This window comes from Boleophthalmus pectinirostris, unplaced genomic scaffold (assembly GCF_026225935.1).
Source record: "Boleophthalmus pectinirostris isolate CB_2022bp ecotype Guang Dong unplaced genomic scaffold, ASM2622593v1 HiC_scaffold_4, whole genome shotgun sequence".
Taxonomy (NCBI): Eukaryota; Metazoa; Chordata; class Actinopteri; order Gobiiformes; family Gobiidae; genus Boleophthalmus; species Boleophthalmus pectinirostris.
Window position 1 is genome coordinate 29,238,013 of NW_026571353.1, and position 26,309 is coordinate 29,264,321.

The 26,309-nt window shown below is 41.2% G+C and overlaps 1 protein-coding gene across 1 annotated transcript in view; it reads right to left on the bottom strand.

The window, feature by feature from the left end:
* Positions 1 to 795: 795 nt before the first annotated feature.
* LOC110167067 (zinc finger SWIM domain-containing protein 6) overlaps positions 796 to 26,309 on the bottom strand; it is a 183,535-nt gene continuing 158,021 nt past the window's right edge. The window contains exons 11-14 of the mRNA XM_020932368.2: positions 8,409 to 8,566; positions 5,826 to 5,989; positions 5,034 to 5,115; positions 796 to 4,963 (exon numbers count right to left, since the gene is read on the bottom strand). Of these exons, the coding sequence (XP_020788027.2) occupies positions 4,098 to 4,963; positions 5,034 to 5,115; positions 5,826 to 5,989; positions 8,409 to 8,566 (1,270 nt within the window). The 3' untranslated portion in view covers positions 796 to 4,097. The remainder of the gene's footprint in view (positions 4,964 to 5,033; positions 5,116 to 5,825; positions 5,990 to 8,408; positions 8,567 to 26,309) is intronic.

A 26,309-nucleotide genomic window follows, 5' to 3' on the forward strand; every position in this document is an offset into this window, starting at 1 on the left:
CGACTTGTATTCGATCCCCTGTGTGAACGTTAAACGGCTCGAAAGTGTCCCACATGTGCACTGGAGACACGACGACGTCAACCGCAGCGAGCGTGCTCTGTGTTTACGGAAGTTGTCCAAACATGGACACGAGCATTGAGCACCTGGAGATTTTAAAGTTCCTCTCGTATCGGAGCCAGAACATGAACAACTTACTTGTTTTAAGGAGGAGATTGAGAAGGAGAAGGACGAGGTTTTTGGCCGTGGTGTTTTGTGGGGCAGCGGCAGCGACGTCCGTTGAAAGGAACGTGTGGATGTGGAGACGTAGCCAAGAGTGGTGAGTGGTGATGTGCTTCGAGTTCATTAACAATTTTCGCCTTCTTCAGCGCAGAATAGTGACTTTTGTGGCTTGTTGATAACGTGTAGGTCGGATGAATGCGCTTTGGCCGTTCACACCGAAGTCGCATGTCAAAAGATCAGATATGTATCGGTTTCAGGACCACATATCCAAGTGTCCTGAGTCGCATTTGAAAAAATCGGATCTGTGATCAGACTGTCATTAAAAGATCAGTACAGGTCACATAGAGGCCAAAAAATCGGATTTGGGCCACTTCAGGCTGCAGTCTGAACGTAGCCTTAGAAATGAGGGAACATAAGGCTGTGGACACATAGGCACGATACCTGTTCAAATGAGTTTCTAGTTTCAAAATTAGTTTTAGTCTCAGTTAGTGTCTCGGTAAAACAGTTTGAGCATCCTATAATAGAACCTGAAATCCAAAAGAATGAAAATGCAAGACAAACACAACCTTTGACACATTTACATTTCAAAAAAACTAAGTTTTATTTAAACAAAAACAAAACAAAAAAATCAATTATTGACTCATTAACAAGATTATAAAACAGTGATTTAGTTACATAAATAAATTGATATCGGTGTATCAAATCTTAATTTCATAAGCATGTATACATGGGTCATTGTAATAAATAAAATGAGCAGAAGATTCCTACACGAACAGAAAAGAACAGCTAGAAAGAGGAAATCTGAGGAGACAAGAAGAGACACTGGACGTTTCACCAAACACACGTGAGGGATTGCTTCGTTACAGACACAGCCATTCACTTTACTAATTAAGGACACTAAAGCTGAGACCACGAGGGTCGCCTCTCACCTCCTCCACGCGTTTGGTTGTTAGGTTAGATCTCCTGTTTGGTTACGTTAAAGCGTTAAGACAAGGCAAGAGAAAAGGCTGCTACCATCTCAGGAAACAATACAACCGAGACAAAAATATGCACAAAAAGAAGAGCGGGTTTAAAGCTGCACCGTGGAACTTTTTGGTTGGGGTCACCTTTTTACCTTTTTATGCCATTGCTCTGCCTGGAATGTTCCACAGTATGACATTAAACAGCTCTACCTTACATTTACTCAATTGCAGGTGGTTTTATAGCTCGAAAACAGTCATCCTCCACAGATCTGACCCGTAACTTGGTCTGGTTTCGTCTCCGTGAAGCTCGAAAACTTTAATTCCGTACTGTGAAACATTCCAGACGAAACAATAACGTCGCCATGGAGAAAAAAAGCATCTGACCAGACAAAAATCCCACCAGAAAAGTTACACAATGCACCTTTAAAGGCAAGTACAGAGGAAAAGACAGGTTCATGGTATTAGCGTAAAACTGGGTAACTTGGTTTCTCGTACTACTGTTAAATATTACAGTAATCTCAACGTACATTCACTGTTTGGCAGATTAAATCCAAATTAGTTGAAAATATCATCGTATTTTACCTTAACAATCAGGCATGCATATTTAAATCACATAAACACATTGTAGGCCTATATTTGTCCAACTTCTAGTCAGTAGTGAGTAACATTTTTTTTTTTATAAATTTGAAACTAAATCAATCCAGTATCTCTCGAATGAAGTGTAGGCTATAGAAAAGCCATCAACTTGTCCTTTTGATATGTCGTTTTAAAGTCGCACTGTGTAATTTCACTGGTGAATGGACCCGCCAACTGCTTGTCTCCATGGAGATGTCGTCTGGAATGTCCCACAGTATTGCTTTAAGCGTATACGTGTCGCGTTTATTCGATTAAAGGTGAATTAATTGCTCGACAATACCTTGTAAACCAGTCGACGTGATGGAATTGCCCGCTCGTCTCCATGGAGATTGAGGCGCTTAATGCTATACTGTGGAGCATTCAAGGCAAAGCAATAATATCGTCATGTTGGAGGACCCACTACCAGAAATGTTACATAGTGTATCTTTAAGTGAGAGAAATAAAACGAGACAAAAATAGAAAACAAAAGCGCGACAGACCAAACTACAGCGGCTTCAAGTATTTCACATTACATAGAATACTCTGTATAAATTAGTTAACATATACTTTCAGATCCTCCATCGTCAGACATATACTATGGCATATTTACAGAGTACATTAAATGCTCGCTCATGTTGTGTTGTGTTTTAGTCTTTTTTTCTCCAAGTTTGTAATTCATTTGTTCCGCCATTTTTAATTCCTGTGTAGAGAAATCCCTGAGAACATTCTGGTTGACAATTACCGAAGTTTCCACACAATGAACTATAACAGTAGAAAGCCTAATTTCTAACAATTCACATGCAAAGAGGGAACAACACTGGCCATTTCAGAGGAAGAAAGCAGGAGAAATATGCAGTTTGTTGTGATGCCAGTGGTGAAATGAAGTACCGTTATGTTGTGGCATGGGCAGTGATCACAGATAAAACAACATTAAACTGGAGCTTGTGTGAGAAAAGCCAGGAAGCGCACAGAGCGGCCAAAGCTAGCCACATTTTGATGCATGAATTATGTTCTGGCACAAACAAAATCAGAGGATGTCTTTAAAAAAACACGCTACGAGACCTTCAAAGCTAGCAGCATGTTAGCATTCTCGCTAACTGTGATGGCAGGAATTGGCCTAAATCTCCAGATCTGTGCACACACAGATGTTTAGACTACTTCTCTAGACTAAGACTCAGATTTATCATATAGTTTAGTTTTGTATTATGTGTTTTCTACCAATTCTCTGGCATCTTTGCACTGGTTGTATGTCCTCTGGTTTATGGCAGTGATGAAACTATTCTCCAAACTCTAATGTCACCATTGAAAAGCCTGTTACATGTAACACTGTTCACGCTCACAGCCCAGATGTGATGATACAAACTGGAGTATTTAATACCGTATTCTGAGGTAGTCCTTTGTCCTCTGTTCAGAATCACATGTGGATCTGGTCCAATTTGGCCATAGTTTAACTGCATGACACCAGGTGTGTAATACTACTCTGTACTATACTGTGTACTGTGTACTGTGTACTGTGTACTGTGTACTGTATATAGTACGTGTTTCTGTCTCTGTGGAGTGGGGTCGATCCAACAACAACATGAGTTTGCTAAGAGCATGTTTGTGATGAAGCTAATGTCTGGGACCAGAGAAACGAATAAGTGCTGCTGATACGACTGTGAAGTCCTATGATTTCTGTCAGTGCTGACCCACACTGACCCGGGCAGAACCAGACAGACTTGGGCAGAACCAGGCTGAACCAGGCCAGGCCGTGCCGGGCAGAGGGAGGTGCTGTGTGGTTTAAAGCCTTTGTTTCTCTTTGAGGAAGCCGAGACATTTTGTACTTGTTTCTTTTCTTACATGAGCGCTTTTGTAGAGGGGCTTCAGCCACTGGACACATTTAACTCAAAATACACTGAAAAGGGGAAAAAATATGTTTCAAATCATAAAAATAAAAGAACCTAAAGTTTAAAAAAAAAGCCATTTCACTTTTCGTGTTCCTCTCACACACATGTAGAGAAATACACACAACATTCACAACGTGACAAATTTCCTCTCTTCTGAAAAATAAAAACACTTCTGTACACATAGTAGTAATATTATTATTAATAATAATAATAGTAATAATGTTTATAACAATAACAACAGCAAGAACAATAATACCGCAGGTGGCTCTGATTTTTTTGTCTTCTTTTCTCTTTTTGCTTCATTCTACAAGTCACATCCCTCTGTTCACGGATCAGTTTCAGTTCAAAAGAAGTTCAAAAGGCAAGTGAATAGAAAAGTCCTAGAGTGGGAGGGGCCTGTGCCCCTGGCTCGCCCTCAGCCAAACCTCTCCCTCACCAGCATCATCAGTTTCTTTTTGCCCTTGTAGATCTGTTTAAGGTTGTCTATGAACTGTGTGAACTGAATGTGTCCGTCATGAGCCATCATAAAGGTCTCGCGGGCCTTTCCTAAGAACTCGATGAACTCGCTGTAGTGTCTGGGGCTGATGTGCGTGAGCCGTGAGTGTGTGGTGTTGATGTAGGCTCCGATGGTGGCGTCCAGCAGCTGCCTGAGCGGAGCTTTGTCCAGGGACATGAGCTTCCCAGAGTTCCTGCGGCTGTGCAGCGCCGACACCATCCCCGGAGTGGTCAGCGTGCACCGCCGCAAAATGTCCGACAGCACGGTGGCGCACTTCACGCTCTTGACCACCAGGGGGATGACAGCGGCCAGCTCATTCTTCCCGAGCGAGTGGCTGAGTGCGCAGGCCCAGAGCACGTCGTTGATGGCCGGGTGGGTGTCCTGGTTGTAACTGAGGTTGAGGTGCGCCATAGCTAAAGTAGCCAGCTTGTACGCTCTCATAGGATACCCGCGATGCTCCATGTAGCGAGCGATGGTGAACAGCTGAGTGTAGCTCATCCCGGTGGCTGCTGCGTCTAGTACAATCTGATAGGCTGTCTCGAAGGCAATGTGGTCCTTTTCACAGAGCGTGAGGGCGGAGAGGGCGCAGTTCTGAGGGTCCTTCATGGCACACTGCAGGGCCAGGGTGCGGGCGGAGGAGGCCAGGTTCTCCTGCTGGTGACAGTCCAGATGCAGTCGGACGATGGTGCTGTTGGACATGACGGTGGTGGCCACGATACTGGTGGCTTCGGTCGGGGTGAAGAGGGTGAACCAGCTCTGCATGATGCTGTCCAGGGCGTACACACCTGCACACACAAGACTGTTAGCATCGAGATGAAGAAAACAAACTAAACTAATTTAGACTCAGACACTCACCGACTTCTGTGGCACACGTGACTAACCAGCGCACCATCTCTCTTCTCCTCCAGTTCAATGTGGACAGAGTTATTCTCATCACCTACAGGGGGCGCACAGGAGATTACAATCAGAAGAAATACATTTTATACAAAGCACACATGAACTCTGACTTGTTTAGACTTGGTTTAAACAAGGACTTCATCAGATTTAAACTAGATTTAAACAGTTTGGACACACCCTCTCATTCAGTGTTTTTTTTTGTTTAGTTTTGCTTTTTACTTTTACTATTTTCTACATTTTACACACATACAGAAGACATCAAATATACGATACAAGATATATGGAATTATGCAGCAAAGGAACTTCACAGCTGTGCCAGGTCAGGGTCAAGAAATGCCAAAAGTGCAAAGCAGGGTTCAAAACAAAGGGTGACTATTTTTAATTTTGTATTATTTTGGGTTTATTGTTTTGTTTACTACATTCCACTTGTGTTCATTCATAGTTGTGATGCCTTCAGTGACAATCTACAATGCAAATAATAATAAGGTGTGTCCAAACTTTTGACTGGTGTATATTTATGTGAAGGCTCCATTTGTCAACTACTGATCAATCAGAAGACCGGCTCTGCAGCTTTGAGACAGCTGGTGTGAGTTACAGCCTTCAGTACTACTTGTGTTCAGAAAATAAGCAACAAGTAGAAATTTGGCGTGTTTCCTTTCACCAAAACACTACAATATACAAAAAAAATACTCTTGGCCAATATATTTAGAGTTACTTCCTGTGCATTAGTTTCTGTATAAGCGTACACACCTGCAGCCCCAGCTCCAGGGACACCTTGAGCAGTGTGATATCAGGCAGACTGTCCATCAGAGTGGCGATCTTGAACGCGTCTTGAGCCAGTTTGAAAATATGAGACGAGGAATGGATGTTCTTCTGGATGGACTCCAGGACCGTTTCCAGCCTGCGACTGTCACCTGAGAAGAGGAACACGGTACAGATCTGTCAAAGCAACTACAGAAGACTCACTTGTAGAGCTGTCATGATACTAACATTTCAATTTCAATACTAAGGAGTAAGTAGTATGATATTAAGAGTTCTACCGTACATTTTTTCAAGTACAGGTGGTTTTATTGCTCAACAAACCTAGAAAAACATGCATTCTGACTGTGAGCGGGGGCGCCTCTCCACAGATCTGACCTCTAACCTGGTCTAGTTTAGTTTCCAGGAAGCTAGAAACATTTAATACCCTGTCCTACGAATGTGACCTTTTAGTACTGACTATCGATTTGCTCATATGAGTTTCTAGTTTCAATACTAGTTTTCGCATTCTGATTTTGATTCTGATACTGAATACTTTTGACCACACTTGTCCCATTTGTATATTTTCCTGCACAGTACTAACATACAGTGAGTAGGCAGGAGACCATCTGGCTTGTACTAAAATCACATTTGTTTATGTTCATTCAGGCCTCGACATGAACAGTAGCCAACAGACCAAACGCTGGTACGTTTCCATTTTGGCCATTGACACAGTACTCTCACTGGACATTCTGGCCATTTATTTTTTATGTAACTGGAATAAATCTTAAAATCTGGATATTTCACACTGGTCACATTTTACATTTAGTGGTATAGTTACGCTCCTTCACTGTCGTTCTCCTTGAGGTTTCTTTTTTTTCCCCCTAAAGACAGGGGGCGCTCTGGGACAGTTTTCCATGTGTGTTGTGTGTTTCCTCCTGTTGACTAATGATGTTTCACTGTTTGATTTTCTAACTTTCTGTTGGTTAAATCAACAGTTGTGTTAAGTGAGGTGACAAAACAGAGTGAATTGAAAAAAGATTCATTTATTCTTTATGGGTAAACAAGTATATTTAGTTTGTTGTTGATTTGGGGTTCCCAGTTACACAGTGATATATTGCAACCATAATACATGCATCCCAAATTCCGAACTTCCGGTCATTGCACAATCCATACTGGGAAGGGTCCTCTGAAAAAGTGAGCATCAAACCGCCATGTTTGATTTCCCAGTGGGATGTGTCTATTGTCAAGCCAGTCTTTTCAAGTCTTTTGAACCATACCGCTTTTGTTTCTGGTTCTGATATTGTCATGTTTTAGTTATGGGATTCGGACATCGTAATTCTGTGGTTGTTGGATGTCCTAACAGCGGAAAACGGCTCGAGAAATGGGCTTTGAAAGTTTGCGAACTATATACGAATAAATGCTATGTACAAATAAATGCAAACGAGAATCAGTTCAAACTGTTTCCCTTGCCAACGGAATTGAAAAATAGTGAAAGGTGAAGGCGATGGGCAGGATTGATCCACAGGAAGGACCCTTTGGCTGCCTAAGAAATCATCCAGAGTTTGCAGCAAATATTTTGTATGTGGAACGCCAGCAAAGCAAATCCCGATCCCTCACTCAACCTTTGTTACAAATTTAAAAAGTCAACACCAAAGCGAAAGGCACCAACTGTTCACCAAGAAACACCTTCCACTGCAAAGAGACCAAGACGTGATGTTGCTGTAAAACACACAAGAACAAGAAAGTGCAGCTCGGCCTGTTCGTCTTCTGCACCTCTCGCTTAACAAATGGGATTTTGCTTTGTTGGCGCTCCATACAAAATATTCGCTGCAAACTCGGGATGATTTCTTAAGCAGCCAAAGGTTACGTTTTTCTTCCATCCTGTGTATCAGTACTGTCCACCGCCTTCGCCTTTCACTATTTTTCAATTCTGTTAGGAAGGGGAACAGTTTTAACAGAGGTTTGCAGTCACACAGATCTGATTCCCTTTTGCATTTATGGAGTTCGCTTCCGAAGCCCATTTTCCGCTGTTAGGAAATCCAACAAGCACACAATTATGATCTCCAGATCCCATAACTAAAATATGACAATATCAAAACCAGAAACAACAGCGATATGGTTCAAAAGACTTAAATAGATCAGTTTTGACAATAGACGCATCACACTGGGAAATCAAACATGGCAGTTTGATGCTGGCTTTTTTGAAGAACCCTTCCCAGTATGCATTGCGAGATGACCGGAAGTCCGAAATTCGGGATGCATGTGTAGTGGCTAATGAAAACCAGTGATTATTTTGACAAGGGTTTTATTTTTTATTTTTAGTTTCACTCAAGATTTAATCAAGTTAGTTTTTATATTTGATCTATGGTTTTTATGTTATATGCTTCTTGGTTGACTGTTTGATTGTTTTGTTTGATGCTCTGGGATTGAACTTTAGTACCTTTATTCAGTAAAAATAGTTGCTGTTATCTAAACCTATGACAAAATGAAATAAAATAAACACCGGTGAAAATGTAGACTATGAGTAATGTTGCTTTTGTTTGTAATGTTGAGGAGAACTATGATAAACACAGAAAGAACAGATCAGAATACCTTTGGCGGCAGTGAGCATGGTGGAGGCCAGCTCACACTGCTGTGACTCGATGTGGCTGAGGGTGAACCAGCGCGGGTAACGGTTTGGCACCACGGACACAATGTGGTGAGGCCGGGACAGGTCTCCGGATGAGGCCGATGACTCCAGGACCGGCAACCTGGAACAGAGAGAGAGAGAGAGCGGGCATGGTCAGTGAAGCAGAAGGTGGAGGATTTTCATTTGAGTGTTTTTATTGTTGCAAAAAAGGCGATGTGGTCAGTACGTGTGATCCAGAGCGGCGAGTAAATACAGAGCAGTGCATAGGCGAATCCATATTCAAAAATACAATGGGTTTACTAGTTCTCTAGGCTCAGACGGCGGGTGGAGCAGCTTTGATCTGGTGGTCACAAGCAGGCCCGTCGACAGAGCTTTAGGGGCCCGTGGCAAGAAGCTTCACATGGGCATCACATCCCAAATATAAATTTTCCAAAGCCTCTTGGACCCGGGACAAAGTATTCCAAATAATTAAATGCAAAATAAGGATGGTTGGATTATGAGCCGAGTGAGAGCTAGATGTTTTTCTTCTGTCCAGGCCAAGCTAACACACCTTAGTCAATATTATTATTATTTATTATTTTTTCTGTATTTAGTATTTATTAAGATCTTTAATTGTTTATTTACATTTTGTTCATTGTAACCCACAATGCAGATCTAAAACAGCTCAACAATAGAAACTGAACTGATAGATCCTGCCTCTTTATAGTGAAATTCCACTTAAAGGGACAGTCTGGAATTCTAGACATAGGACCTCATTTCCTAGTGAGCCAGAGTGTTGGAGACGTGTGGAGGCACTGTTTAAAATATTCCATCCAGTTCTTGTATTTGCAGAGGTCGATGGTGCTAGGCTAGTGCATGTCAATGGCCATAGTTAGCCTGCCACTAAAAACAGTTCTTACCCACTCCACAAAACAACAGAAGAAAATCTATTATTAAACCAGACTGTCGATGTGAATGTCTGTGTTGATAGAATCATTTTAGAAGCAAAACCAACCTTGCATTTGGAGGATTTATGTCTGAGCAGCAGATAGTTGTACTTCCTGATTGAAAGCTTGTCAGCGGCGAACTAATATATGAGAAAATAGTCCCTCAACATGTGACGATTCATGTAATGCAAGGTTAGTTTTATTTCAAACATTATTCTATCAACACAGACATTTACATCAACAGTCTGGTGTAATAATAGATTTGCTGCAGGTGTTTTGTGGAGTGGATAAGATTTGTTTTTAGCGGCAGGCTAACTATGGCCATTGACATGCGCTAGCCTAGCACCAGCGACCTCTGCAAACACAACGACTGGATGGAATATTTAAAAAAGTGTCTCCACACGTCTCCAACACTCTGGCTCACTAGAAATGAGGCACTGTTGTCCAAAATGTCGAACTGTCCCTTTACGCAGCCAGTAGCTTTTCATTTTGGTGTTTTTATGATTGAAAAAAAGCCTATGCTGCTATGTTGAACCAAACATTTGACCTGGAGTCTGCTTTTTTAATTTATCGTAAGTAAATACAATTGTGAAGTCTAGTATATATCCTATTCTAAAATGCTACTGGGGCACTAGTTTACAAATGACAGATAGTTAAAAGAGAAACGATAACTATCAAACCCCTTGTGATGTATTGGAATGACATCAATGAACTCCATGCTTCTATAACCTCTACTTTCATGTACCGCCACACCTGATATGAAATACAGTCGCTATTATGCCCCACTAACGCTCGGTGTGATCAAATATTGAACAAAACCCGAACACATTTGAAAAGCAAGAAGGTGAGATGTAGGAGAAGGGTGAAAACTATCTCTTCTAAAACTCTACTTTGTTCTGACAGGCAGCCAGAAATCCCGTACAGACGCTTTCATTAAGACCGGTTTGAAAAGGGACTTCAAACTTCAGGTGGCTTCAGTGATCATGGGATTAAAGTTAGCCTATGCCTGCAATTTAACTCCAACCTGCCATTTAATCACCTAGAAACCAAGGTATAATTACTATTTTCTTCACTCTAATTGGTCGTAATGAAGTCAGAAGTGAGCAACACCTGCTAGTGGATATACACAAGTTCTCTGGTCTCATTATAGAAAGCTTGACAGGGGCAGAGATAGCACAGAACGCCATTACCACAGTGCCCAGCTCATATACTATTCCTCCTCTTCTCTTCTCTCTCCTCTTCGCTCTCTCTCTCTCCTTCTCCACCTTTCTTACTTTCAAAGGTATCCTATCTCTTCAGAAGACGGTGCACAACCTGGCCTTCCCTCAGCCAATCACAAAGCTAATTGAGTCCATTGGGAAATTAGGCGATTCACCTCCAAGCCCCCGTACGGCTGGACACACTTCAAACAAATACCCACACATGAATGAGAAGAGACGCGTAAGACTACACACACACACACACTACGCGCACGCACGCACACAGGTTTGCCCTTTGGAGAAGACATCAAAGTAGCGCGGTAGAAGTGCCGCGATGGTAAATGCCAGTTTCGGTTTCAGAGAGTAGAGTGACAGGACGGGAAGCACGTAGCTATATATGAAAATAATAACATGGAAGGTGAGAAGGCTCCAGCGGAGATTAAGGCATCGGTGTGAAGGCTGCTGACTGTTGCATGTGGACGCTATGCAGATTTCTTATATGTTTTATACTCAGAGTTATTGTTTTTGTTGTATTTGTCGCTGGGAAATCTAGTTGGGAACCTGGTATGTAGCGAAACAACTTTAGTTTTCATGTCTGTGTGACTTAAAGGTCCCCTCATTATGGCTTACACTAAAATGATCTTTAACATTACCTTTTATTTTGTTACGATCATGTCTTCTACGTCTTCTAGTTTCTACGACCAGGAAAGAAAACAAAAAAAAAATCCTTACATGTTTTTATTCTCATTGCGGTTTATGTCGCATGATCAGAAACGATAAACTTTTGTGCCGTTATTATCATTATTACTAGTTTGTACGACCATAAATGAAAACCAAAATCCTTACTTTTTCATTCTGATTTCTGTTTACTTTGTATGTTCAGAAATGACAAACTTTTGTGCCGTTGTTACCACTATTAGTAGTTTGTGTGACCATAAACAAACACAAAAATCCTTAAATTTTTCATTCTCATTATTGTTTATTTTGTACGATTATAAACGATAACAATAACGATGTAGTATGTATGTATGTATGTATGTATGTATGTGTGTGTGTGTGTGTGTGTGTGTGTATTTGATTATGGAAAACATTTGGGGTAGGACATTATCAGTGTTGGGAAGGTGACTTTTAAAATGTATTCCCCTACAGATTACAGATTACAAACCCCAAAATGTAGTTTGTATCGGAATCCATTAAATTACTTAAAGTGAGTAATGTAATCTGAATACTTTGGATTACTTGATTTGCTGTAGAGAAGCAAAGACTCGGACATCTTCACATAAGATGTAAAAAACAATAAAAAGCCCAGACTTTACTTAAACAAATTAAAAATATTATTGATAGAAGAGGAGGAGACACGTCCGCCCAGCGTGGTTTAGTCCTGTTAAATTCTGTTTGAGACATATTTTAGACCTGGTTTTAGTCCTGGTTTAGTCCTGGTTTAGTCTTGGTTTAGTCCTGGTTTAGATCTGGTTTAGACCTGGTTTTAGACTTGGTTTAGACCTGGTTTTAGTCCTGGTTTAATCCTGGTTTAGTCTTTGATTAGTCCTAGTTTAGATCTGGTTTTAGACCTGGTTTGGACCTGGTTTGGACCTGGTTTAGACCTGGTTTAGACCTGGTTTGGACCTGGTTTAATCCTGGTTTAGTCTTTGATTAGTCCTAGTTTAGATCTGGTTTTAGACCTGGTTTGGACCTGGTTTTAGACCTGGTTTAGACTTGGTTTAGTGTCCGGCAATGAGTGGAATTACCAAAAAACAAACAAAAAAAAACAACAAGTGAAAACAGGAAAATACCTCTGTGTAATCCATTTATTTCAACAAAGTAACTGTAATCCAATTACCACTCACTGAAGCAGTAACTGTAACTGAATACAGTTACTCATAATTTGTACTCTGATTACGTAACTCTGGTACATGTAATCCGTTACTCCCCAACACTGGACATTAATTTTTTAAACTTCATCCTACTCCTTTTGAGCACCAGGTCCCAAATACATACATGTACATTTCCTTCCTTATGTTTTTTTTGTTATTGTTGTTGAGTTAGTTTTACCTTGCTCAAACAAATAAAATGAATGAATAAAGGAATAAAAATGACGATGTTTGGAGCTCTAGCAGCTACAGCCTTCTCCACTGTAGGGATGTTGAAAGTATTGAAAATTAGATAATTGGTACTAAATCTAGTATTGAAACTAGACATTTGAGCAAGTATCAGTACTAAAAAAAGTCACATTCACAGGACAGAAATTAACCTTTCCTGAATAGCTTTAGAATGATTTTTTTTAGTAGTATTCATTTTTAATTTGGTCATTTTGCAGCACTACAAAACTAAACAAAACAAAACATAGACTAGAGCCCCATGGATCATGACCAAAAGGGTTTAGGCTGAAGTGAAACGTACTTATAATCCCAAACCTTGTTAAACAGCAATGACAGAATTCCAAGACGGAAAGCAACGTATGAACAGCAAGTTATCATTTACAATTTCACTTATGACTTACTGTGTATATAAGAGACAAAAAATAAATTTAAACAAACTAAACTGAATGCATAATTAATTCATTCCAGACCTCTATATCTTTCAAAAAATTGATGATTTATACTCTTTTTAAAGGCTTCTATAGTGTTAAGACTTTTTAAAAATCATCATTCAGATTGTTCCAAATACTAAACCCTCGAATAGAAATACAGTCACTTATTTATCTTCATTTTTAAAGATGCCAGTTTTGTTTTTGTTTATGGTCGTACAAACTAACAATAATGATAAAGAAGGCACAAAATATATCGTTTATGAAAGGTAATGTTAAAGAAAAGCAAGTGTTTAGTTAATAATCGTGGTTTACAATATATCTCATCTTCTAGGTATTTCTGTAAGATTTGATTTTTATATTGTTTTTTGAAGTGCACCAAGTTAGTACAAGCTTTGATACGGTCTTCTAAGATACTACTACTACTGAAAATTATTATCTTTTGTCTAAATAAAGAGTTGTTTTTACTATCATCATGGTATTGAGTATTGAGCATCAAGTCTATTCCTTAGTACTGAAATCGAGTTTGAAATTTTAGTATTGCGGCAACACTAGTATGGCCAAACATAAATAATTTGCCAAAACCAGACTTTCAAACTGGCCTGGTTAGATTTAAATAATGAATTTCTTCTACTTTCATGCTTTTGCCACTGTGGCGTACACTTGGACTAAAATGGAGATGTTGGGAGCGTTTGCAGCTGTAACCTTCTCCAGAGCGCACACATCAGAGCGCTGCTAAAAGCTCCCAGCGCCGTAGAGCCTTGGGAGAGATTCCTGGGGTGAAGCAAAGCAAAAAAGAAAAGGGCCCATGGTAAAGATGGAGCCCTCATCAACATTCCTGCCTTTGTTTGGGTTTCACCGGAGAGCTAGAGGCCTCCGCTGGATGGGAGCTGGAGAGAGGAGAGGCGGGACTGGTGAAAAATAACCTCCTCAAAATGTTGGGAGGAAAATCCATACTGGGCCATTGTTCCCAGAGAAATGTAGATGGAAGAGGAGAAGCCCTCATGGACGGCTCTCAGTCCAAACACAAGTACAGTATGGAGGTTCTCTTCGTCAGTGTGGGTTTTGAACATCCTACATGACACAAAATGAACTCTTTTAGGGCTGCTTGATAATGGAAAAAATCATTATCGCGATTATTTTGGTCAATATTGAAATCATGATTATGCAAATTATTATTTTTTAGTTACGCGATGCATTTGCTCAGCATGTCTCTAAAAAAACACTTTGTTATTGATTTTACACAAAACTTTCAAATTGAAAATAAATATAGGCTACAAATATGAACCTTCGAGCAGTTTTGCGATGTATAAAACATAAAATGAATAAAATATAGTTTGAACATGAAATAAAGCAAAGAAAAACATAAATGTTTCCAAAATAAACTATATATCCAATTGTTCTACAATATCTATATATATATATTTTTTTTATAAATATACTTGTTTATATTAAAAAAATATCCTAAAATAAAGTTTGTTAAGCTTTAATCGTTTCAACTCGATTATATGAGTTTGGAGATTGTTGGACAACACACAAACTGAAATCGTGAGCCTTAAACTCTTGTGAGCTTTAAGTCATGTTAGAAGGATGTTATATTCTCAAAAACATAACCTGGAGTTGTGTTTTGTTTCATTCACACGTTTGAGTAAACCTGCATTCGTCTCTCTTCATCTCCAAAGCTCAAAATGCTCTGTTCCACCGCGTGATGTCATGAAGTTTTCAATTTAGCATCTACCTTTTCCCTATTTCTCTATAGAGATAAGGTGAGGAGCTCAGTCACATGGGAGGAGCTCGGAGTAGAACCGCTACTCCTCCTCCTTGAGAGAAGCAGTTGAGGTGGCTCGGGCATGTGTTCCGGATGCCTCCTGGGCGCCTCTCTCGGGAGGAGTTCCGGGCTTGTACCACCAGACTGAGGCCCTGGGGAAGACCCAGGACACGCTGGAGGGACTATGTCTCTCGGCTGGCCTGGGAAGGCCTTGGGGTCCCCCCGGAGGAGCTGAAGGACATGTCTGGGGTGAAGGAAGTCTGGGAGTCCTTGCTTAGACTGCTGCCTCCGTGACCCGGTACCAGATAAGCAGAAAAAAAATGCATGGATGGCATCTAACTTTTACCTTTAGTTCACTAGAGATTGGCAATTCTAGGACTGAGATTATCCAAATGTTTCTAGTGAAGGTGTATGGAGTTTAAAAACACAGTGAAGCATGTCCTGTATTAGCACATGACATCACAAGGTAGAACAGCGTGTTTTCAGTTTGAGAGAAGATCTCAGCCTAAATATGCAGGATTTGTGCGTTAAAGTCGTGTGAATGCAACAAAACACAACTCCAGGTCTGTTTGTGAACAGGAAACAACATTATAACATAGATGAGAAAATAATAATGTTTAGTACCGGCCTTTTACCAAATGGCAATGGCACTACAAACACTCAATGACAAGTGCACTTAAAACCAAACCTTCATAAGTACAATACAAGATGTAGCTTTGTAGAGCCATATTTGCCTTAGCTTTAACAAACTAAACAATGTTGAGTAAGAGAAGTGGACAAACGTAGTCCAAAATGAATCAGCAAAGCTCCTATTTTTTTATAATGTGCTTCTTAAGAAAATGTCCACTCTTGAACATCCCATTAAACAGTGGTTTACTCATTATTGACTATTCCTGGAAATATCTTGTCTATCTATTAAAGGGCCCACTTTATTTTTAAAAAAATCTATGTTATGATGTTGTTTCCTCATTTAAAACATACCCGGAGAGACTGTGTTTTTAAACTCCATACACCTTCACTAGAATCATTTGGATAATTTGATAATAATAATTTGTCTGGAATTACCAATCTCTGCTGAACTAAAGGTAAAAACTTTCACTTTATGACATCACAAGCTGGAACAGAGCATGTTAAGCATTTGAGCTATAGACAGACTAATAATAAAGGGTCATTCAAACATGTGAATGAAACAAAACACAACACCAGGTACGTTTTAACATGGCTAAAAGCTCGTAATAGCCAGTTTTGTGTAATGTAAGACCTTTAATCTTGGTACATTTCCATCATAAACCGGTGAAGTATGATCTTTCCCAGTGTTATTTGGGATTTTGGACTTTAATCCTGGGGCTGTGCTGGTGTCTGCTCTTCGTCAGCCCGACACCGGCCTCATCCTCACTGCTCTTCCTCTGACTCTAAACACCCTGCACCTGTATAATTTATCACACAGCCGCTGTAGGTCGCCCCCTATCCACCAAGCAGAATATTTCAGCTCAAACATGAAAGCAGAGCACCCCTCGGTGTGAGTTCACAACCCCACAGACATGTGATGTGAGAATAATAAATATGTCTGAGGAGGTTTGAGGTCAAGTTTACTTTGATTAATGGCGCTGTACCTGATTTTTACTGCCTTAAAAATGTGAAAAACAAAAAATAATTCTTTTTTTGCACTATTCCTAGCTTTCTCAACATAATCCTTGCATCCAAATTATTCAATACCATTAGTTTATTTAGTAAATGTATTTGTTTTAGGAACTTAGTCAGGAACTTCCAAAGGCTTGAGGTGAATCTCTTTTTGACCTTACAATAAATGTATACAATAATGACATGGGGAAGCAGAAATGGCAATAAGTATCAAATATTTATATAATATATCAAACCCAAAATGCATTGTTTTGTTGGAGGGATGTGTCAAAAACTAGAGGCAACTACATGAAATAATGTGGAATTACTTATTAGTTATCATAGTCATTAAATTCTATATTATTATGTTTTTACAAGTAATTAAGTAGCAATTATGCATTACTTTGAATTTGTATTTTCGAAAGGCTGAAGGTTGTGTATCCTCAAGACATGACGAATGCCAATCCGAAATAGGAATTATTTTAACATTTAAGTGGGTTAAAGGTAGCGAGGCTGGCGCCACCTGGTGCCTCTGCTCAATTTCATTTCTCTGCAACGACTAGGTCAGGAATCAGAATACACTAGATGGTTTGCAAGAACCAATGAAGCTGTAGACTGTGCACCTGCCAATCAGAGAAGAGCTGAACCAACCTGAGTTGCAATAGCAGACTGCATACACTATTCTCCTGTGGACTTCCTTTGTCAAACACTAACTTTGCATTTTTTATTGCACCTCTAATTCGCAAATTCATCTCACAGAAACGACACTGATCATTGACAGACATGTTCACTCTCTGCTTTGTTTCCTGTTGTGCAATTACTTGGACTCCACTGAGCGTTCCGGCATATTACATATGTCATGACCAAATAGCAGAGAATGGTTAAATAATAAAAAGTACCCCCCTACCATCGAGAAAACGAATCCTAACGCTGCGAGGTCAGACGGTTTCCACAAAGTGAAACCGGCTGATGAATCAGGATAGGTTAAAGGGCCCATACTATGCTATTTTCTGATCTATGTTATAATGCTTTTTCCTCATCACAAACACACCTGGAGTTGTTTTTTGTTTCAATCACACATGTTTTGTTCTTCATGTTCATGTTCATGTTCATGTTCTTCTCTCAACCAGAAAACACTCTGTTCCACCTTGTGTTGTTCCACAAGAAGTGCTCCACTGGGTTTTATAACACCATACAACTTCATTATAATCATTTCGATATACCAATTTCTACTGGACCAAACACAGAAAGTAGCTGTTAACTTGAAAACTACCACTACATGACATCACAAGTTGGAACAGAGCATTTTGGGCTTTGGAGATATAGACAGACTAACAGTGCAGAATGAATCAAACATGTGTGAATGAAACACAACACAACTCCTAGTATGTTTCTGACGTGGTAGCAACATTCTAACATCTCTTAACGCTCACAAGAATCAGTTTTGTGCGATACAGGACCTTTAAAACATCTATTTTCTGAAGTCAAAACTGCACACCGATAGCCTCTTTAAACTTTTAATGCCTTCACCACGATTCTGGCCCATCTCTTGGCAGAGGTTAAACACTTAAAAATGAGGTGTCAGCGAAATGTGCATGTCATTGATCTATTGTCTCCATTTATGCTAACTTTGCATAATGTGTACACAGCTCTGTATAAATTTCCGGATTATGGATTGGCCCGCGCATCTGAGGTGGTGGATTACGCGGCGCCTCTACAGTCATTAGCATGGGGAGCAGGCTATCGCATATGGAAATCTCGCATGATAACGGCCGCGTGGGATTTGGGTTGAGCTAAGGACAAGTAAGCATCTTTCCTTCTTTTAGCGAATCCAAGAAGTTTTTCTTTTTTTTTTTTTTTCTTACTTGAATTTGGCCACTCGCGCAAAGTCATGTCCCTGCATATTGCACGCTGGCTAGATTTAAGACATGCCCCAATTAGCAGCAGCTACAAAGTGTAAATATACAAGGACGGACACTGCAAATTAGCCCTGGCAATACATGTCGCAGTGTGATACATGTTTAATGTACGTACATACATATCTATTTATTTATTTGACAAGGGGAAAGGGCACATTAATGAGCATGTCTGTAAATGTGCCAGTTTTAATGGCAAAGATAGTTTTAAAGTGTAATCCCGGGGAAAGGAGTAGAGATGCCACATAGAGACAATCACAATCAGTTAATAATCTTATCTATCTATAGAAAATAAATAAATAAAAACAGACAAGAAGAAAAAAAAAAGACAAGAATCCCAATGCAATTCAGAACATGTTTGTAAAGGTCTAAACTACAAGCCTGAATCATCAGCCGGTTTTACTTCGTTTCACTTCGTACAAACCGTCTGACCTCGTAGTGTTAGGATTCGTTCGCTCGACGGTAGGCGGGTACTTTTTGTCATTTAACCAATCGCTGCTATTTGGTCGTCACATATGTAATACGCCGCTAACGGGGCTAACTGGTATATTAAGCTTTTCCCAAATCCCGTAGGAAGAAGGGCAATAACGTCTTTCCCCTTGATGAAATTCTCCAAACTTTCTCTTTATTCTGGCTTTAAATCCTCGATCTCAGGAATCGCTACCAACACTGAATATATAACTCTTCGCTGATTGGTGGGTGCCCGAAATTGCACTTCTGGGGTTTTTGTGAACCATCTATTGTATTTTGATTCCTGGTGAGAAATGAAATTGAGTGGAGGCACTAGATGGCACCAGCCTGGCTGCTAAACTACAGGAACAACAGGACTTTCTATAAAAACACAAGATATTTTGTTCTTTGGAGAGAACATACTCCTATCAAAATAACTCCAGACTTTGCGATTTGAAAATTGCGGAAACTCAAATTACAATTATTATTATTATTATTATTATGACATTTTATTCTCTTATTACACGACAGAGCCCTGCAGTGCATAGTGAACACAGTCAAGAAGATCAACAGTGCACCACTCCTTCCCTCCAAGACATATATACATCACAACTCAACTGCAAAGCCATCACCATTGTGAGTGGTGCAAGTCGCCCTGCACGCAATCTGTTCAGTCTCCTGCCCTCTGGGAGAAGGTACAGGAGCCCAGGAGCCCCACCACACTCACTAACAGTTTCATCCACCAGGCTGTTAGGATGCTGAACTCTCTCCCCTTAATAACTACCAGACGGCCAGGAAACTAGGAATCTGCATCTCCCTAAAGAAGAACTTTGGACTTTTCCCTTTATTTTATTATTATTTAGTTTAGAAGATTGAGAGTGAGAACATCATTTCAGTTTTTCATATGTTCATACAGAAATTTGACAATAAACTTTTTAAATTGAATTATTATTATATGATGTAGCCCAGGAATCTTGTTTTCCTCTGGTCAACATCCTTTACAAAATGAAAATTCCACAGAGCTACTAATTTTAGCGGTTGCAAGAAGAGTCAGAGCAAGCCTCGGGGTACGGTTAGACGCTTATAAAACAGAAGCCATTATCCATTTATTAGCGCACAGACACGGGCATCAAAATGATACTTTTACGATGGAAATTTATCAAACTCAAAAATCCCACAGCGAGATACCTGAAGGTGTGTTGGAGACCCCCGGTGTGGCTCTGTACGTCATGATCGGACACCAGCGAGTCTTTTTTTTTTTTCTTGGTCGCCGCGTATTGTGTTAGAGAATTTAGGAAAAATAAAAATCTAATTGTGAGTTTTCTGGGAAGTATTGTTATTGGCATTTGCAGTAGATGTTTAAAAAGTAGAATTCAGAGTGCGTATTATAAACTCAGCTCATGTCCTTGCATAGTTCGCACTGACTAGCTTCAAGACATGCCCCAATTAGCAGCAGCTACAGAATACAGATACACAAACAGTATAAATACGCTCTGTGTGTATAAAAAAAAAAGAAAAGACTGCAAGAGGGAGAAGAGAGCGAGAGGAAAAACATAGGAATGGTATAGCTATAAGTCTCGTCTCTCTTGTATCAATGATAGTGTTATAATAGGCCCATTAGAATAGGCCTGCTTCTTTTACTTCCTCCTCTATATTTAACAGTGCGGCGTCCCGTGGGAGCCAGGAGGTATATGCTATCATATTACACTACGCTACATTACACACATTCATTATGTGCTGAGTAGACACCTCCAGTTCCCAGGAGCAACCATAAGTGGCCATATTATTCTAAATCGCCGGTTTCACACCCCAAGAGCCGGGCGGAGCTGGGAGAGGAGGGAAGGGAGAGAGCGAGGGGGGGGACGGGGAAGGTGAAGGAGGAGAGGGAGAGAGGGAGGAGGAGAGGGAGAGATTGAGAGAGTGAGGCGGACGGGGAAGGTGTAGGGAGGAGGAGAGGGAGAGGGGGAGAAAGGGCGGGGACTGGGAAGGTGAAGGGAGGAGAGGGAGAAAGGGAGGAAGACTGGGAAGGTGAAGGGAGGAGGAGAGGGAGAGAGGGAGGAGGAGAGGGAGAGATTGAGAGAGTGAGGCGGACGGGGAAGGTGAAAAGAGGAGGAGAGGGGAGAGAGGAAGGTTAAGAGAGGAGGAGGGAGAGAGGGAGGAGGACAGGGAAGGTGAAGGGAGGAGAGGGAGAAAGGGAGGAAGACTGGGAAGGTGAAGGGAGGAGGAGAGGAAGAGAGGGAAGGTGAAGAGAGGAGGAGGGAGAGAGGGAGGGGGACAGGGAAGGTGTAGGGAGGAGAGAGGGAGGGAGACTGGAAAGGTGAAGAGAGAGGAGAGGGAGAGGGAGAAAGGGAGGGGACTGGAAGGTGAAGAGGAGGACAGGGACAAAGGAGAGAAGACTGGGAAGGTGAAGGGAGGAGGAGAGGGAAGAGAGGAGAGAGAGGGGACTGAGAAGGTGAAGAGAGGGGAGAGGGAGAGAGGAGAAGGGAGGGACTGGGAAGAAGGGAAGGGAGAGAGGGAGAGAGGGAGAAGGGAGTGAAGGAGGAAGAGAGGAGGAGAGGGAGAGAGACTGGGAAGGTGAAGGGAGGAAGAGAGGGAGAGAGGGAGAAAGGGAGAGACTGGGAAGGTGAAGGGAGGAGGAGAGGGAGAGAAAGGAGATGGGAGAGAGACAGAAAGAGAGAGAGAGGATGGGGAGGAGGAGAGGGAAAGAGGGAGAGAGACTGGGAAGGTGAAGGGATGAGGAAAGGGAGAGAGGGAGGGAGATTATAAAGGCAAAGAGAGGAGGAGAAAGAGAGAGGGAGACTGGGAAGGTGAAAGGAGGAGTAGAGGGAGAGAACGAGAGTGGGAGGAAGACTGGGAAGGTGAAGGGAGGAGGAGAGGGAGAGAAAGGAGATGGGAGAGAGACAGAAAGAGAGAGAGGGGATGGGCAGGAGGAGAGGGAAAGAGGGCCAAAGAGTGAATGGGTGGTAGAGGGAGAGAAAGGAGAGAAGAGAGAGAAGAGAAGGAGGAGGTAGATAGATAAGGTGATGGCAAGGAGGAGAGGGAGAGAGGGAGGAGAGTGAGTAGGTAAAGGGAGAGAGAAGAGAGAGAGAGAGAGAGAGAGAGAGGGAGGGAGAGTGAGTAGGTGGTAAAGGGAGAGAAAGGAGATGAGAGAGAGACAGAAAGAGAGAGAAGACGAGGAAGAAGGCAGAGGGATAGAAAGAGAGAGGAGAAGGAGGATGAGGAGGAGGTAGACAGAGAGGCGATGCAGGGGAAGAAAGAGGGTGAGAGAGAGGATGGGAGGAGAGGAGGTAGACAGATAAGAAGATAAGAAGAGAGAGCGAGAGGAAAGAGGGGGGTGTGCGTGAAAGGAGGAGACAGAAAGAGGAGAGGAGGGATGAGAGAGGGGAGAGAAACAGAGAAGGGGTAGGAAGAGAGGATAAAGAGAGAGAGAGAGAGAGAGTGGAGAGGGAGGAGGTAGACATGTAAGGGACAGAGAGAGTGAGCAGAAAAAAGGAGGACAGGGAGAAGAAGAAGAGAGGGTGAAAGCTGGAGACAGAAAGAGGAGGACAAAGTGGGGAAGGATGAGAGAGGAAGAGGAACATGTATGAGAAAGAGAGAGTGAAGGGAGGGAGAGGAGAGAGAGACAGAAGAAGAGAGAGAGGCGGCAGAGAAGGAAGCACCCAGTGAAAATGATAGGGAGGAGGAGGAGGAGGAGAGAGAAAGAGGAACTGCAGGGAGAGAAGGAAGAGAAGAGAAGAGAGAGAGAGAGAGAGAGGAGAGGCTGAGTCAGGGAAAGAGCTCTGGGATGTGGAGGTGGAGGAGGGTGGAGGATGTGGAGGATGTGGGGACATGTGTGTAACCTTGAGAGTCCACAGCGCCTCCCTGGAGAACCACTATAGAGGAAAATAGAGGAAGGCATTATTTATAATTAGTTGTTTTTGCTTTTACTGTTTTGTTAAACCACAAAAGGGGCTGCGGAGGAAACGGACTGATGTGCCCAGACGGGGTGGGATGAATTAAAATAGAAAGCAACAACGCGAGCTACATTTAACTGTTAACCAAACTTTTCTATAGTGGCATATACGTCTGAACAATAAACACGATTAGACTAGAATTTAAAAAAGTAATCGTGGTTGCGTCTTAGCCGGATCCAAAACTACACACAGGCTTCGAATCGCGGTCTCGACATAAACAAATCATAGGACTATAATAAAATGTGGAAGATGAATCCAAGGTGGTGCTGTATTGTTTTCAGTCAGTGTTGGGGAGTAACAGATTACATGTACCGGAGTTACGTAATCAGAGGACAAATTATGAGTAACTGTATTGGATTACAGTTACTTTGTTGAAATAAATGGATTACACGGTGGTATTCTCCTGTTTTCACATTTTGGGCTATATCCCTTTTTTTTTCAATAATTCCACTCATTGTTGGACACTAAACCAGGTCTAAACCAGGACTAAACTAGATCTAAACCAGGACTAAACCAGGACTAAAACCAGGTCTAAACCAGGACTAAACCAGGACTCAACCAGGACTAAAGCAGAACCAAAAAGCAGGACTAAACCACGACTAAAACCAGGTCTAAACCAGGACTAAACCAGGACTAAAGCAGAACCAAAAAGCAGGACTAAACCAGGACTACACTGGGACTAAACTGGGTCTAAACTAGAATTAAACCAGGACTAAACCAGGACTCAACCAGGACTAAAGCAGGACCAAAAAACAGGACTAAACCAGGACTAAACCAGGACTAAACCAGGACTAAAGCAGGACCAAAAAGCAGGACTAAACCAGGACTACACTGGGACTAAACCGGGTCTAAACCAGAACTAAACCAGGACTAAACCAGGACTCAACCAGGACTAAAGCAGGACCAAAAAACAGGACTAAACCAGGACTAAACCAGGACTAAAGCAGAACCAAAAAGCAGGACTAAACCAGGACTACACTGGGACTAAACCGGGTCTAAACCAGAACTAAACCAGGACTAAACCAGGACTCAACCAGGACTAAAGCAGGACCAAAAAGCAGGACTAAACCAGGACTATACCAGGACTAAACCAGGACTAAACCATAACTAAAACCAGGTCTAAACCAGGACTAAACCAGGACTCAACCAGGACTAAAGCAGGACCAAAAAACAGGACTAAACCAGGACTATACCAGGACTAAACCAGGACTATACCAGGACTAAACCAGGACTAAACCAGGACTAAACCATGACTAAAACCATGACTAAAACCAGGTCTAAACCAGGACTAAACCAGGACTCAACCAGGACTAAAGCAGGACCAAAAAGCAGGACCAAAAAGCAGGACTAAACCAGGACTATACCAGGACTAAACCAGGACTATACCAGGACTAAACCAGGACTAAACCAGGACTAAACCATGACTAAAACCAGGTCTAAACCAGGACTAAACCAGGACTCAACCAGGACTAAAGCAGAACCAAAAAACAGGACTAAACCAGGACTACACTGGGACTAAACCGGGACTAAACTGGGTCTAAACCAGAACTAAACCAGGACTAAACCAGGACTCAACCAGGACTAAAGCAGAACCAAAAAGCAGGACTGAACCAGGACTAAACCGAGACTAAACCAGGTCTAAACCAGGTCTAAACCAGGTCTAAAACAGGATTGAACAGGACTAAATCAGGCTGCGTGGACCGCGTCTCCTCCTCTTCTATCAATATTTTAATCCGGTTGAGTAAAGACTGAGCTTTTCATCATCTTTTAGCAGACAAAACTTCTTATGGGAAGATATCCGAGTCTTTGCTTCTCTACAGCAAATCAAGTAATCAGATTACATTTCTCACCTGAAGTAATTTAATGGATTACGTTACAAACTACATTTTGGGGTATGTAATCTGTCATCTGTAGGGGATTACATTTTAAATTAATTTTTCCCAACACTGTTTTCAATGGCCTGTGCTCATTGGCGCATGGAGCCTCCCAAAAAATCACCTCCCACCCATGTGATGTTGGCTCAGAATGGGGCGAGGCTAAATCTTACAAAGCTAAATTTAGGCGTTTGAGGATTTAAACATGTTAAAAGGTTTATGTTGTGAAAATAGAAAAGAATCCCTACAAAAGCCGACCTTTGTGAAAGATATTGATGCCCTGTGAGCCAAACACGGGCAGCTTGAATTCCCAAAAAAATGCATTGTGCTTCTGTGGGAGAATTCTGTCTGGGCCCAAGATCCGGGGAGCTGCAGTACCTGGAGCGGCCACTAGTTTGCGTACACTGGTGTATGAACAGTGTTGGGAAGGTGACTTTTAAAATGTATTCCCCTACAGATTACAGATTACATACCCTAAAATGTAGTTTGTAACGGAATCCATTAACTTATTTAAGGTGAGTAACGTAATCTGAATACTTTGGATTACTTGATATTGTCATGCTTTTTAGAACTACATGAATGTACCAACCACATCCTGAAAATTCTCGTTTGTTCTCTTTAAACTGGCTGTTGAGTCCAAGTCTCCATGAACAGGCATTTGTTTACTGTAGAGAAGCAAAGACTAGGATCTTAACATAACATCTTTTGTCTGCTAAAAGACAATAAAAAGCCCAGTCTTTCCTTAACCGTATTCAGAATATTATTGATAGAAAAATGCTTTCTATATGAGATCACTGCTGCTTTAAATTATGTTCATCCTACTGTTAAGTGTCATATAGTTTATTTTAAAAAAACAAAAAAACTTTCAGTACAAACATAAAGGTGCTAACCCAGTAAATATCTGTAACATTTGATGTTTTTTACTCAAAATGATGCAGAATCAGATTATTAACAACCTCATCCATTGTGTAACTGACACCACCAACATATTATTACACACGTTCTGTTTGGGTTTCTGGTAATAAGTGGAATTACCAAAATCAAGTAATAAAAAAAAAAGGGATATAGCCCAAAATGTGAATACAGGAAAATACCGCCATGTAATCCATTTATAATTTGTATTCTGATTACGTAAAGCCGGTACATGTAATCCATTACTCCCCAACACTGTGTGTGTGTGTGTGTGTGTGTGTGTGTGTGTGTGTGTGTGTGTGTGTGTGTGTGTGTGTGTGTGTGTGTGTGTGTGCGTGCGTGTGTGTGTGTGTGTGGGAATGAGTGAGTGGTTCCTTGTTTTTACCTTGAACGTGGAAAATCGCTCTATAAAAATGTGACCATTTACCACTACAACTTCAGAAACCTGATTCAATGTGCAGCAGTTTCATTAGTGGAATGCACGCTCTGAAGGGGGAGTGACTTAGTGCAGAGAGCAAAGAGAGGGGTGGGGGACTCAAAGCATCAAAATCGAACTTTAATTAAACATTTGAATGCCTTGTTTTTGGTGAATATAGTATTTTCAAAACAATAAAAGGTAACATGGTGATCTAAATATGTGTTAGCAATTAATACCCCATAAAACTGTAATACCCTCTTTAAAGGGAGAATATCACGCTATTTTCTGATCTACGTTGTAA